The 13,416-nt window shown below is 35.6% G+C and overlaps 1 protein-coding gene across 4 annotated transcripts in view; it reads left to right on the plus strand.

The window, feature by feature from the left end:
* Window positions 1-13,416, plus strand: part of LOC108967763 (whirlin) — a 72,607-nt gene that overhangs the window by 12,441 nt on the left and 46,750 nt on the right. For all 4 annotated transcript variants that reach the window (XM_018931375.1, XM_018931376.1, XM_018931379.1 and 1 more), the window contains exons 4-9: window positions 815-1,110; window positions 1,193-1,513; window positions 1,583-1,754; window positions 1,864-1,974; window positions 3,189-3,218; window positions 12,717-12,794. In XM_018931375.1, coding sequence (XP_018786920.1) covers window positions 815-1,110; window positions 1,193-1,513; window positions 1,583-1,754; window positions 1,864-1,974; window positions 3,189-3,218; window positions 12,717-12,794 — 1,008 coding nt within the window. The remainder of the gene's footprint in view (window positions 1-814; window positions 1,111-1,192; window positions 1,514-1,582; window positions 1,755-1,863; window positions 1,975-3,188; window positions 3,219-12,716; window positions 12,795-13,416) is intronic.

The following is a 13,416-nucleotide window of genomic DNA, read 5'->3' on the forward strand; positions in this document are numbered from 1 at the left end:
GTGAACTTAGGCGTATGAAAGTAAACAGAAATCGACTGTATGGGGTTTCCAGAGCCGAATGCGCGACCAAAGCACTTCAGAGCAAATGGTTTGTAAAAACCGAACAAGTCTCAGCCATACCACCAGACCAACGCAGTACTAAGACTTCCTGATCTTAAGGGGGTTAGATCTACGAAATAAGAACCCTCATTCGGATAAAATCCGAATCAGTTACGGTGCGTAGATCCGTTGTGGGAATTGTGAGTCAAACCACCACCCATTGCAGACGAAAGTAACAAAAGTGCTTCGGTAAATGGTTCAAAATATAAAAGGCAAATAAAAAAAGCATAACACAGAAAAGGAAATGCATAATTTATTGCATCAAAGACGGTATATTTGTTGAAAACCTCGTAATCCTCCCGATTACCCGTTCGCACCTTCGCACTGCACAGCGTTGTATTTCCACACAGACACCTACACGAATACAAGCAAACAAACAAATGATGGAATAGACAGACTGCACGGCACATATTCAAACCACAGGCACATCACTTAAGCTATTTTACAGTTACAGTATTCAGTTGTTCACTTACTTCGAACATTTAGTTTCCGCTCACTTTTAGTCGCTTGATTTGACATAGTTTCCCCCGTAAACTTTGCTTTTGTGTGGCTCCTCATTTCGTTTACATTTCCGTTATATTTAATTCCACTTAATAATTTGATTGTGTTCGATTTGCTTTTATTTTCACTTTTATTTCCTTCGTTTATTCGGTCTGTGCTCCTCCTTCTCTTTTCTCTTTTGTCTCTTCTATTGCCAAATTTTTTCTTAACGCAGAGATGTGTGCAGATATTGAAATCATCACGTCAAATCAGTATGACGGTGCGCTCACCACCGACGCTCAACTCCCACGCGCCACTACATGGCTTCGGTCCACCCTCGTCGCGGGATCCCATGTACGCATCGATGGCGCCACTACTGCCACAATCGGCGGCCGGTTTACCGCCCGGAGCGACGATGATTGGCGGCGGTGGTCTACCATTTCGTCAGACATGTTCCTGGATGGACCGACATGGTCGTCCCGCTTCGCCACCCATGGAGTATGGTGGACGGCATACGGATCGTCGTGAGAGGTGAGCGAGTTCGTTGTACCGTGAACTACATATATACATATATTTATGTCACTACTAACTTTTTACTGTCGCACTTACTCAGAATTCGACGCGTAGAGCTGCTCATTGAACCGGGTCAGTCGCTGGGTCTGATGATACGCGGCGGCGTTGAGTACGGCCTCGGCATCTTCGTCACCGGCGTCGATAAGGACAGTGTCGCAGATCGTGCTGGCCTCATGGTCGGCGACGAGATACTCGAGGTCAATGGTCAATCATTTCTCGACGTGACCCATGACGAGGCGGTCAGTCAGCTGAAATACCATAAACGTATGTCGCTTGTGATACGTGATGTTGGTAAAGTGCCACACTCCTGTACATCCATTGAGATGGAGCCTTGGGACGCGTACAGTCCGACGGGGACGAGGTGGGTGTTAACTTTAGAGCATAGAAAAAAATTAATTTAATAAATTAATTTTCAAATTTTACTTTGCAGAGCTCGTCGAAAAGGTCAAATAACCGCTATGGTGGAGGAGAAGGCACGCTCGCTCCTGCCACGCCATCAATTCGCAAGTCTCTCGTATTATATTGCCGAATATGCTGCGAGAGCGATGACCATAGATGCCTTTGTTGCCGTCTTATTAGAAATGTTAGACACATATGAGAAAGTGAGTGTGTGTTTTTGTAAATTTATTTAAAAATCCTGAAATTATTTACAAGCGTATGCTCTCTCTACTTTTCGAGTTCACTAATCGCAACCTCTTTTCAAATATTTAGCATACGTTAGTGACGGAACTACGCGAACTTATATATCCAGAGGATCGTACGAGATACGATGAGCTTGTTTATCGTAGAGAACGTGATCCGTACAGCGTGGAGAGGCACAGGGTGAGTTCACATTTTTTTACTACTACTGTATTCGCTTTTAGATCCAACTCCAGGTGTAATCCATACTCGTATATAATAAAAAGTTTAGGTTAAAGCGATTACATCTTACTCTTTAGAGAATATTAAGGCCTTTTTAGTTCTTAGACCAGAACATCATTATATAAGGTTTTTACTGGACTTGAGAGATATTAACAAAAAAAAAAAAAAAAAAAAAAAAAAAAAAAAAAAAAAAAAAAAAAAAAAAAAAAAAAAAAAAAAAAAAAAACAAAAAAAGGCATGGCAAAGTTCGCGAATAACGGCACAGTTCATACTCTTGTGAATTATAACAATCAACTTGAAGATATATATTACATACATATATGGGGGCTAAGAGGAATACAGATCCGTGTCTACCTGTATACTTTTGACATACGAACCTAGTATTATCCGGAAAGATTCGTACAGAATTTTATTCATAAATCTCCCATAGTTCAAATTTGGCTTCGTCTCCTATAAAGATCTTTTGTACCAGCTTGGGTGAAAAATAGAAATTAACTTTAATTTTGTAAATTCCGACTACCCCCAATATATGTATATCGAATTATACGATGGTTATCTTAAAATTTTAATTTAAAAATTAATTTTTGATTTGAAAAATTTAGAAAAAAAATTATCGATCGGTTTTAAATATTATATCCCCGAAATATGCTCCGTAAATGTGAATTTTATCCGAAAGATATCTATCGTGTTGTTCGATATATATTAGGGGCGATCAAAATTTACAAAATAAAATTTAATCCATTTTTTTTGCATTATTATTAAGTATTACCATATATACTAGATTTTTTTGTTTTAATTTATTTGTTTAATAAATTTTTTGAAGGTTTTGAAAAATATTTAAAAAAACCCAAATTTTGTTTTTGAAAATTCTGACTACTTCTAATATAAATATAACGTGTAACTCAAATTAATTTTTTCATATTTAATTCTAATCTTCGGTGAATATTTCTATGATACTGATAATACTTTAAAAAATGCAAAAACTATTTTTTTTTTTTTTAATTCTGACCACCCCTAATATATCGTACATACATATATCGTATTCATTTAATATTTTTCGAGGCAAAAAAGGTCTCGCTGTTTTTTAATTCTGACTACCCTCAGCCCCTTATAGACCAAACTGAATATATATTGTTATTTTATCTCTCTTTCTACCACTTTCTTCAACTCTATAGCGTAAAGGAGAAACCGCACGTGATTTACCGGTAAGCTTTTTAGAAGATTTATTCTACGACACAGACACTATTTACTATTAGATACCTAAAGGTATATAACTGTTTTCTGCTGACTACATGAAAAAAAATATAAAATCGTAAAAAAATTTATACTCTCAACGTTACTATTATTATTATTATTATTATTATTATTAATACTAGAAAATATACTATTAGCCCGTATACTAATACAAAAATACTCTATATACATACATAAATTGACACAAATACACACACACATACCAATATGTATGTCAATGCTTACTGTTTACTTCTTACATAATATATGCTGTCTTCGATTCGCCATTATGCTGCCTGTTACGAGTACCTCTCGCATGTCAAAAATTATTGCATAGAGAAGCAAAAACAAAGGTTTGAGTTAAATTCATGCAAGAGAGTAGGCGGACCACTAACCTAAGTGCTGCTAAGTTTTGTTTTGAGTATTTTAGCTCACTTTTACTATTTTCAATGGTTCAAAGGACAAATGAAATCTGTTACTTTTTGCATTTCTAGAACTTAAGACTTGAAATAAATTCTAGTAATTTAAAGAAAACCAAAATATAAGCCTCTATTTACCTGTTGGAACGGAAAAATAATAATTTTCAGTAAGAAAGAATCATAACACTATTGCGGATTGCCTAAGCAGACGTGTCAGGGCTGTGCCACAAGGTCGGATGACTGCACGTCGGGTCACTCCTTATTCCAACGCGATGATTACCAAAGTACAGAATTGCAACAATATCCTCATGTCGTTAGCCGACAGCTGCCAGATGCTAGCAGCATCAAGAGGTCCCTCAAGTACGTCGACGACATAAAATAATACGACGACTGGACTTCGGACGATATGCACGGACCGACATTCACAGTAGAGTGATTAACATCCACCTATTGCAGACGACGAGCTCGACGAGCTCGAGAGTAACTCTTGCGCAGTTACGTATACTCAATACTGTAGCAGGTTAAACTCCTACTTATCCAGAATCCCGCGTGCAACGACACTAACCAGCTCTCTGCCTGCCTTCCTAAATCTACACCTCTCACACCCCTCTCCTTATGGTCCGACCCTGTCGAAACAGCACGTTTCCTGTTCCTACCCTTGGATGACCTCATTACCAACTTATCTAAACCCTATCATCCCAACGGGAACTAGATAACCGTTACAACAACAATAACAACCACAAGAGCTGCCGGTTTGTTTAAGCAGCCAGGTATGGTTTGTTCGATTCGTTGGTCAGTAATGTTTTTGGCGCATCGAAGACAGCTAAACTAACACTAACCAATAAACTAACTGTGTAATTTAATACTCGTACTTTAATAAAAGGCATGTTAACTATACTTGTTGTTGTAATGTAATTGTTGTATTAACCAAAACTAATAACTATAATATATGCTGTAAATGTATGTGTAACAGTTATAATATATATAGATTATTTCTACTTTGAAATTGTTAATGTTTTAATTATGATTTCCTGACACTGTAACGAATCTGCCAAAAAACACTATTTATATGCGCAATTTAAAACAAATTTTGTTGTTGTTGTTTAACAAAGCAGCCAAACGCTGTCGTTATTATAGCTTTTCTATTAGCTTTCATAAACTCAATATTGAATACAAAATACAAAAACAAAACTAAAACACACACCCTTAAAAAGTCTTACGGATTCTTGTGGAAGAACACACAAAAGACAATAATGCAGACAAATCATAGATACAGACAAGCAAAACTGAAAAAAACAATATTTATAAATATATGTATATATGTACACTTTATACACTTAGTACTACAACAAAAACAAACACACTTGTAAAGTGTTTAATTTCTCACAAACTTTTGTTCATACTTCTTGAAAAAATATAAAAAAAAAATACAATAACTCTTAAACTATAGCAAATGTACTAACCTAAATATGCCTTAAGCGCTCAGCCAGCGCTCAAAGCGTTCATTGTCAAAGCACTAATTAAGCGCGGCCACAAGCCCAGATGCATTATACTTGCATATAAAACAATTTAATGCAATTACAATTATAAAAAATTATGGTTATGGATACACAGGCAGTTAACAAACGTTATAACTATACGAAAATACAAGCAAAGAAGAAATATTCAATAAAGCTATGCAAATTTAAAGACGCCAACAATGAGTTTGAACAGTCATTGAAGTATACTCGTTTATATTTAAATATATAAAAATATACTATAAATTCACGCTCTTAGAAAAAAATATGATCTCTCGCTCATATAAAATAAGTCAGTTTTCACGCATAAAAAGTATTATCATTCATTTAAGTAGGCTACCTTGAACAGTTTTACCCATTACTGTAGCGCCAATTTGTTCATAATGAATTTGACATTAGCGACTGACGTTTACTGATGTCACAATAGCGAAATTTTTCCCTAAATAATACGTGTGTTTTCTTTTTAGACATGTGGTTTTCAAGCAGACATAAAACGCATATAAATTAATGTTATGGTTTGGCTCGAAAACGTAGGGTCTTCTTGGAACTTTTCAAGAGCCCATAGAGCGATGCGATGTCGCTTGGGAAGGTTTAGTTCTTCAATTCTTGCATAGGATGTATTTCGTATGCTTTCAATTTAAGATCTCGATGTAAAAATCGTTCCACACGTCAGTCCAAGTTGCTGCGACAAGTATCTCTACTTGGATCGACTGTTAGGTTGTATATAGCTTAGTCTAGGTGGATATAACTTTTTGTACATATGAACTTAAAGAGAAACACGGTTGATTCAGAGACAAGACAATAGAGTGAGGGAGTTTAGTACCGCTGGTTTCACAATGAGCCTACTAAAGGCCTACTTAGCCCGACTTTAGATAAAAAATGTTGGAAGCTTTTTAGAGCCCTAAATAAAGTAGATAGTCAAAGCTGAAAATTTTGTACGCGCTGGCGAATGAACTCATTCGGTTTCTTTTCAATACTCTACCCTACATCCCTTAGAATATAGAATATCCACTAGAGTTAACTTGGCTACTGAATGACTGACTTTATTGTGATTTTGTCGCCCGAATATTGGACGGGCGAATCGAACCATTATTTTGGTAATAACTTTTCACCCTTTGCAAACTTTTTTCCGGAGCAAGTATATTCATCATAAATAGGCTAACCAATCAAAGTATACATATATCATAAAACAGCTATTAAAAGACCAACTCCGTGAAAGTTATTGCTTCTTGAAAACCACATATCTAAAACAACAAACGATATTCAAGTTTCCACATCAATACTAAATCGCTGCAAAAGTAAGCGAAATTTTTGAAAATGTATCACAGTCAGGGCATATTTCAATGTTCGAATGTCAATTTTTGATTTTAAGGAATTAAAAATTTCTTGTTTCCACAGAATACGAGTATATACTTTTGCTAAAATAAAAATTGAAGTGAAAAATTACGAAAACCAAAAGACCTCGGTTATAAGGAAAGCACTTTTTAATACTTTTTGACCAAAACATTTCATCTTTTTCGTATTTTCAATCTAAGCGCATCGCAATATCACCCTACTGCTACTAATGCTCGAACGTTTTTCGCCATTTGAAACTCACCTACTTTTTAAGAAAGCGGGATCAAAATGCACTTAAAAGTTTATGCACGACATTTGACAAATGTGTAGACGCTGTTAGGATAACTTTGCCTTAACCCTTGTACTCGCAAATTTGGCTCGATGTTTATCCAATTTTTTTTTTAAAGCGGCTATCACTTGCTTCTTGTTTCATCAACATCTAAAGTTGTATAACAACCGCATGGAATCTTAGCATTTCTGCTTGCACTGTGAAAATGGGTAAAATGACATAATAACCCCGCTCACTCCTCAAATAACGGTTATGTTGAAAGCTACTTAAAAAGCGATAACTCACTGAGTAATAGAATCATCAGCATTAAATTTTACAACCAATATGGATTCAACAGTAGCAGGTGTAACCGTCCAATTTTAGGTGAAGCTTTATATATTAATAACCGTTCGTCCGATTTCAAGCAAATTTGGTGTTATAGGACACCTAACCAGTCTTATTATACACTGCAAAAATGGTTAAAATCATACCTGATTATTTTCCTTCCAGTATACTAATCAAGCAGCAATGAACATATAAGGGGAAATACTGTGCTCAAGTAGTGTCCTTAAAGTAATTAATATTACACACAAAAAATGTCGAAATCAAGGTACAAGTCTAGGTTCATTTTTACCGTACAAATCGGTCAATCTATGAGTTCTAGTAATAAAATTCGACGATTTTTTTGTGATGACATGCTTTTGTGCCAAAATGTGTAAAATTGGTTCAATACCCTCCTAAGCTTGGCAAATTTTTGCTTGTTAAAAACTCATTGCTTCTTCAAAAATACTTCCATATAATGTTTACCTATTTCCAAAAATAAAGATAACCTCTTAGGGTCATCATTTTATGAGATAGAAAATCGAAAATCGCTGAGAAAGTTAAAAATCATATAAAATTGGACGATTGGAAGTCTTTTTTTTTTTTGAAAAACGAAAATTTTCGTTATGCGTTGAACATAGTTCGTGGGTCGCATCCAAAATTAATATAAAATCATTAGACGTTTATATGTTTAAGTATTATTTGGAGAAATACTAAAATATGTCAAAACTAATAACAAAAAGTCACAATTTAAATTTATCATCACTCATGTAAAATAATGTCACTGCAATTACTCATAGTTTATGCACACACCAATGCAAAATTTAAGTCACCAAAGCAAATGTCTGCAAATTGGCAAATAAAAATCCATAACCAACTGCACCAACAGCTATTCACCAACCATTCACCTGAAAATCATAATCCAGTATAGGCAATTTTTGCCTACAACAACCTCCCCAAAACTTGAGTACCCACCCCCGTCAACCAAATGCACCGGCCACATTATGTTTGCTGTAATAATCAAATTGTATTTAGTGCCACCACCATCACCATAAATAACCAACGCAATACATACAAGCATACTTACACGCTCTCTGTACTGTCCTCTTTCCACTGCACATTCGCCTACTTTCTGTAGCGATTTTTTTGCTGCAAGCTATGCCACAAATTAAATTTAACCAAAAAATTTTGTAAATTTTAAAGCAAATTCTAGACCTACGTACATACAAACAATGGTATTTATATATACAGTTTACATACATACATATTCTATGTATGCGGGCAATTAGGTCGGCTTCGTATATGCTTTTTGTACATACACTACTTGAATTGCCTTATAATATCTGCAGGTAACCGATGTTGACTTGGAAGTAAGCGCGGCCACCGGACGCAGTCCATCGTCAGACTCCGGGCTGGGCATGACAGTGTCGGACATGAAGAATCGGTACAGCAATTAAAGCAAACAGAAAGCAAAAAAAAAAACTCAAAAAAAAATTTAAAAAAATATTTTTCAAAATGCAATCTTTTTTTTACTTCTATTCCATTCTCTCTATTTCTTTCTCCATCATATCCTTTTGGCTTGCGTATACCTTGAAAATTGCACGTCTTTTGAATTTTTTGATTTTGCGCCAACCGCATGTATGCTGGCCTCGCGCCTCGCATATACTGCCATGCGTTGACCTACATGCATACATACATATGTACAACCAATAGGCCAGCGCAACAATTGCCCTATCGCCCCATGTCTGCCGGTCCCGTCTTGCATCGCTCATCCCACAATTACCATCATCCAGCGTCATATCCACATCCGCATCCACCACCACATCATCACTCATCGTTGCGCCATCTGGGCGGCACGGCTGCCGCGTTGCAGCGCGAAAGGGAGCGGGAGGCGCGTTGCTTGGCCGCCGCCGCTGCGGCCAATACAAAAACGGGCGGCGCGCAACAGCAGCTACAGAAACAGCAACATTCACAGCATGCAACCACATCATCATCATCGTCGTTGGCAACAAATAATCAATCAATCTGTAAAACATATGCCATGGGCGTTAATGACAACAAAACTGACAATCAGCATCAGGTGAAGCATAAATTTGAAATCAACCATTAACAAAAACAAAGCATAAGAATTTTTGAAAAAAAAAGTAGTAAAGCAAAGGTTAAAGGAAAATATTTTACAATGCAAAACACTAACTGCTGTCTCTTTCTAATGCACTGCGAGGCGCAAAGGATTACCAACACTAAAACGCTTTCAACTGCCAAACAACACGCTTAGGCTAAGTGCATAGTGGCGCTGATAGCATAGTGACTGCTTGAAGTTATCTGCCTGTCTTTTTTCTAATACACCGTGCGAAATACTTATATTTTTGTAAACTGTAGCAATTACATATTATTTTTAAATATCTCAATTTACATAAAGGAAACGGAAGAAACCGAATATTTAATACCCTTGTAACTTGCAACTTATCATCACCTTAAAGCGCAAAACGTCGATCAGAGGACCGGAATCTAAGCAGTTTATACATAAATATGAAAGCTGATCCATTTCAAGGTTCCCTACCTTTTTAAAAAAAAAAAAATACAGAAACTCCCATTCTAATGGAGGTTGTTTATTATAATTCGAAAAAAGATTCTTTGGTTTTTATTTTTTGAAGATTATATCCTTCAAAAGTTGGCCACAGCTACCACAGGCCACAGATGATTCATCCATTGAGTCCAATTTTCAAAGGCTCGTATGTCCAGCCCAAAAGCCGAAATTGTATGCTCAGCGAAATTTTCGCTCTATAAATCCCTTGATTGATGCGATGTGTAAGAAATGACGCCGACTTGTTGATACCAAATGTCGCCGAGATCACGGTTAATTTGGCGAGGTAACATTCGCTATTAACGGTTTTGTTCTCAGTGGCATCGTTTTGAAATATGGGCCGATGTTTCCAACGGCCCACAAACCGTTGTTTTTTCTGGATGAAATAGCAGCTCTTGTAACTCTTCAGGTTGCTAGGAGACTTGCATAGGAGACTTACCTCCAAAGTTTCGTCTTTTTCAAATTTCCTTGGAAGAGCTTATAGATATTTGTCGTTTCCATCCAGACAATCTAAATTCAATATATTTTCGTCTAAAATCGTAATAAATAAATAATAAAATAATAAGAAAATAAGTTTATTAAAGAAAATCTTATTGCCTTTAAAAATATTTCGCAGGGTGTATGCGAATCACTATGTGCATAGCCTTAGCACACGCGCCTTACTTGCGTGCATACACTCACCATCTCTCTATCTATCTTTCACACGTTTACAGCTTTTGCTTTCAGCGATATTCTCACTCACTCTGAATATATTTTCGTCTCTGTCACTTTTTAAAACACACCCGCCAGATTTATCGGAAATGGTTAGAGATATTCATTAGAATAACCCAACTTAGATATGTATTAAGCTACGTGTAAGCTAAATTTGATAAAATTGACATTCGATTGCAGGCAAAACTGCCTCACATATTGAAAACAAATTTCCTGTGTTTAGGTTATGTTTACTATGGAAATCATTCACCTTTTTCGTCTTTTATTTAATTTTTTAGTTTTTTTTTTATTTACAATTAGACGCTACGTTTATGAGCAGATTAAATTATTAAAATTAAATGAACTTAAGTATTGTTAATGAAAAAATTTCATGTAATAACAAGAAAGAGCGTTTAAGTACAAATTTGTTAAACTACCTAATAAAATACCTATAAAAAGAGTTGTTACACAGATTTTTTGATCACGCCAAAATTTTTCTAAAATCAGTTATGTTAAACATTATCTTTATATTTTTATAGCCTAACCAGGTGTGGTTGTAACAGCCAGTAGAAAACATCGGAGTTCCTATAAAATACAGGCGTTCGCAGAAAGAATGATACGATTTCTTATAAAAAAAAACACATTAATTATTAATCGTATGCCTTGATTACTATATAACGTTCATTACTGACTTCTAAAGCTTCAAGAGACCGTTCAATATTCGCTACTACAGTTTTGCTACAGAGTCTGGTTTATTGCTAAAGACCAATGGCTCCAAATAACCTCACAAGAAGTAAACTAAAGGTGTTAAAACACAACTATTTTTAGACCGTACAATTTTACAATTTCTATAAAAATCGCATCGCCAAACTTATCTTGCAATAATTTGGTTGTTGCATGTGCTGTGAATGAACTACATACCGCTGTCAATTAACTGTGACGAAGTATAGAAGTGCAGACCGATGATTCCACCCGAACAAACACCACAGTAAACTGTCAATTTAGTTGAATGTAATGGTTGTTCATAAGTAATTTATGGATTTTCTTCGCACCAGGATGGACAACTTATTTTATTTAACGCACCACTCAGATGAAAGTTAGTGTTATCGAAGAAGCTTTGAAAAAATCATTATCGTTTTCAAATGATTCCAAGGCAAACTCAGCAAGCTCACGATGCTTAGGGTAGTCCAATAGCTTGAGTGCGTGAGTGAGAACTTTTTGTCGGATGCATCTCAAATTCTTTCTCAAAATCCCCGCGGTTGTGGTTTTAGAGAGTCCATATGCTTAAGAACGTCTTGGAATCGACAAATTGCGGTCTTCAGCAACACTTGTCTGAACGGCAGCAATATTTTCATTACTTCCAGTGGTTCCTTGTCTTATTGGCATTTGAAAATTATGCTAAGAAAATGTATTTTCGAAATTTTCAACAATTTGCCGAATAGCGAGCACAGGTGGACGATTATTACGACCATAAAATAGCAAAAGTGTACACAAAGTCCGTGCTGTAAGGCAGGATTCACAGCCTACCATCTGCAGAACTGTATAGAAGAAGATTAATCGCTATTGGAAAATACAATATGTATGTAAACAAACAATGTGACGAGTTGAGTTGATTTAATCAACTCCGTTTCTGCAATAGCTGCCATACAAACTGACCAAAAAGAAAGGAATATTTAGGTATCACAGCGTCAGTGCAACCGAAATTAACGTTTTTTGTTGTTGTTATTTAAAATTAAAAATTTGTTGCAAGAAAATATAATAAATTTGCCATTAAGACAGCAGAATCTCAAAACTATACAAAATTACTTTAACTACTTTTTCATGTTACTCCACGAACTCTGCAAGCGATTTTGCTCGCAAACGTAGCGTATTTGTTTATAAATACATTTTTTTCTACTTTTTTACTTGTGTGTGTGTTAATGTCAGTTATTTTCTTAATGTTTTCTGGGTGTTTGTATTTAAAACTAGTAAAAATTAATAATAATATGGCATTCGTTACTAAATAAATCAATTTTATTTTTGCTGTATTGGATGTATTCTTTGATTTTGCAAAAATTCTATTATTTTAAATGTATGTATGTTTGTATATTTGTAACTTAAATACGTCTGGTGTTGAGAACTTTTTATGAATACTCACAATGAATTCTAGAAAAAATGTTCACAGCGCCAGCAGTTGCGAAATCCGTGGTGTGTATGTTTGTGTTATTGTTATGATTTTAGTTTGCAAACACGAATACTGTTCGTTATCATAAAAAATAATATAATTTCTCCCTTGTTCAACGGAGCATTACACATATTTTTCGTTGTCAATCATCTACTTATTTTTGTGTCTCTAGGAATACGGCTGTGATGACCATAGGTCCCGTAGAGGCAGTGAAACTCAAATACCACACTCGGAATACGAACAAGATGCGGTGAGTAGCGAAGTGCATACATAACACACATTGAAAAATATACTTACACACACATATACGCAACAACTTTTAGCAGCATTTAGCACTCAATTATAGAAATATAGACACATTAGGGTGGTTATAATATAATTTGGGCACGTTAGAAACTTTGGCAAATGTTATTGTATGAGAAACATGATGGCACTCTGCCTTGTGAAAACTATTTTTTTTTTTTTTTAAGTATATTAATGATCTAAATGCCTGAGTGTTAAGATTTGTGATTATTCTTGAAGTATTATAATCGAAACGCCATCAAAGAGATGCCCAACGCCTGAGAACGATGTGTGAGAAACGACGCGAGAACATTTTGTACTGTGCCTATGGATTTAAGTTTTTCCACTAGACGCTCGATTGTTGGTCTGACAGGACGATTATGACGACCATAAATTGAACATAGCGTTTTTAAAGTTGAGGCCACTGACTCCTCATTTCGGTAGTAAACCTTAATAATTCCGACTCGTTATTGGCTCGTATATCTTTCCATGATGAAATGGCGAACCTTACTGAGAAATGTTAAAAAAGCTAGAAAAAATATGGCGTCGTTTGCTGTCCCTATCGGTCTAGTTTTGTAGAGTCGATTTGG

Source organism: Bactrocera latifrons, unplaced genomic scaffold (assembly GCF_001853355.1).
Source record: "Bactrocera latifrons isolate USDA-ARS-PBARC rearing strain unplaced genomic scaffold, ASM185335v1 scaffold_199, whole genome shotgun sequence".
Lineage (NCBI taxonomy): Eukaryota > Metazoa > Arthropoda > Insecta > Diptera > Tephritidae > Bactrocera > Bactrocera latifrons.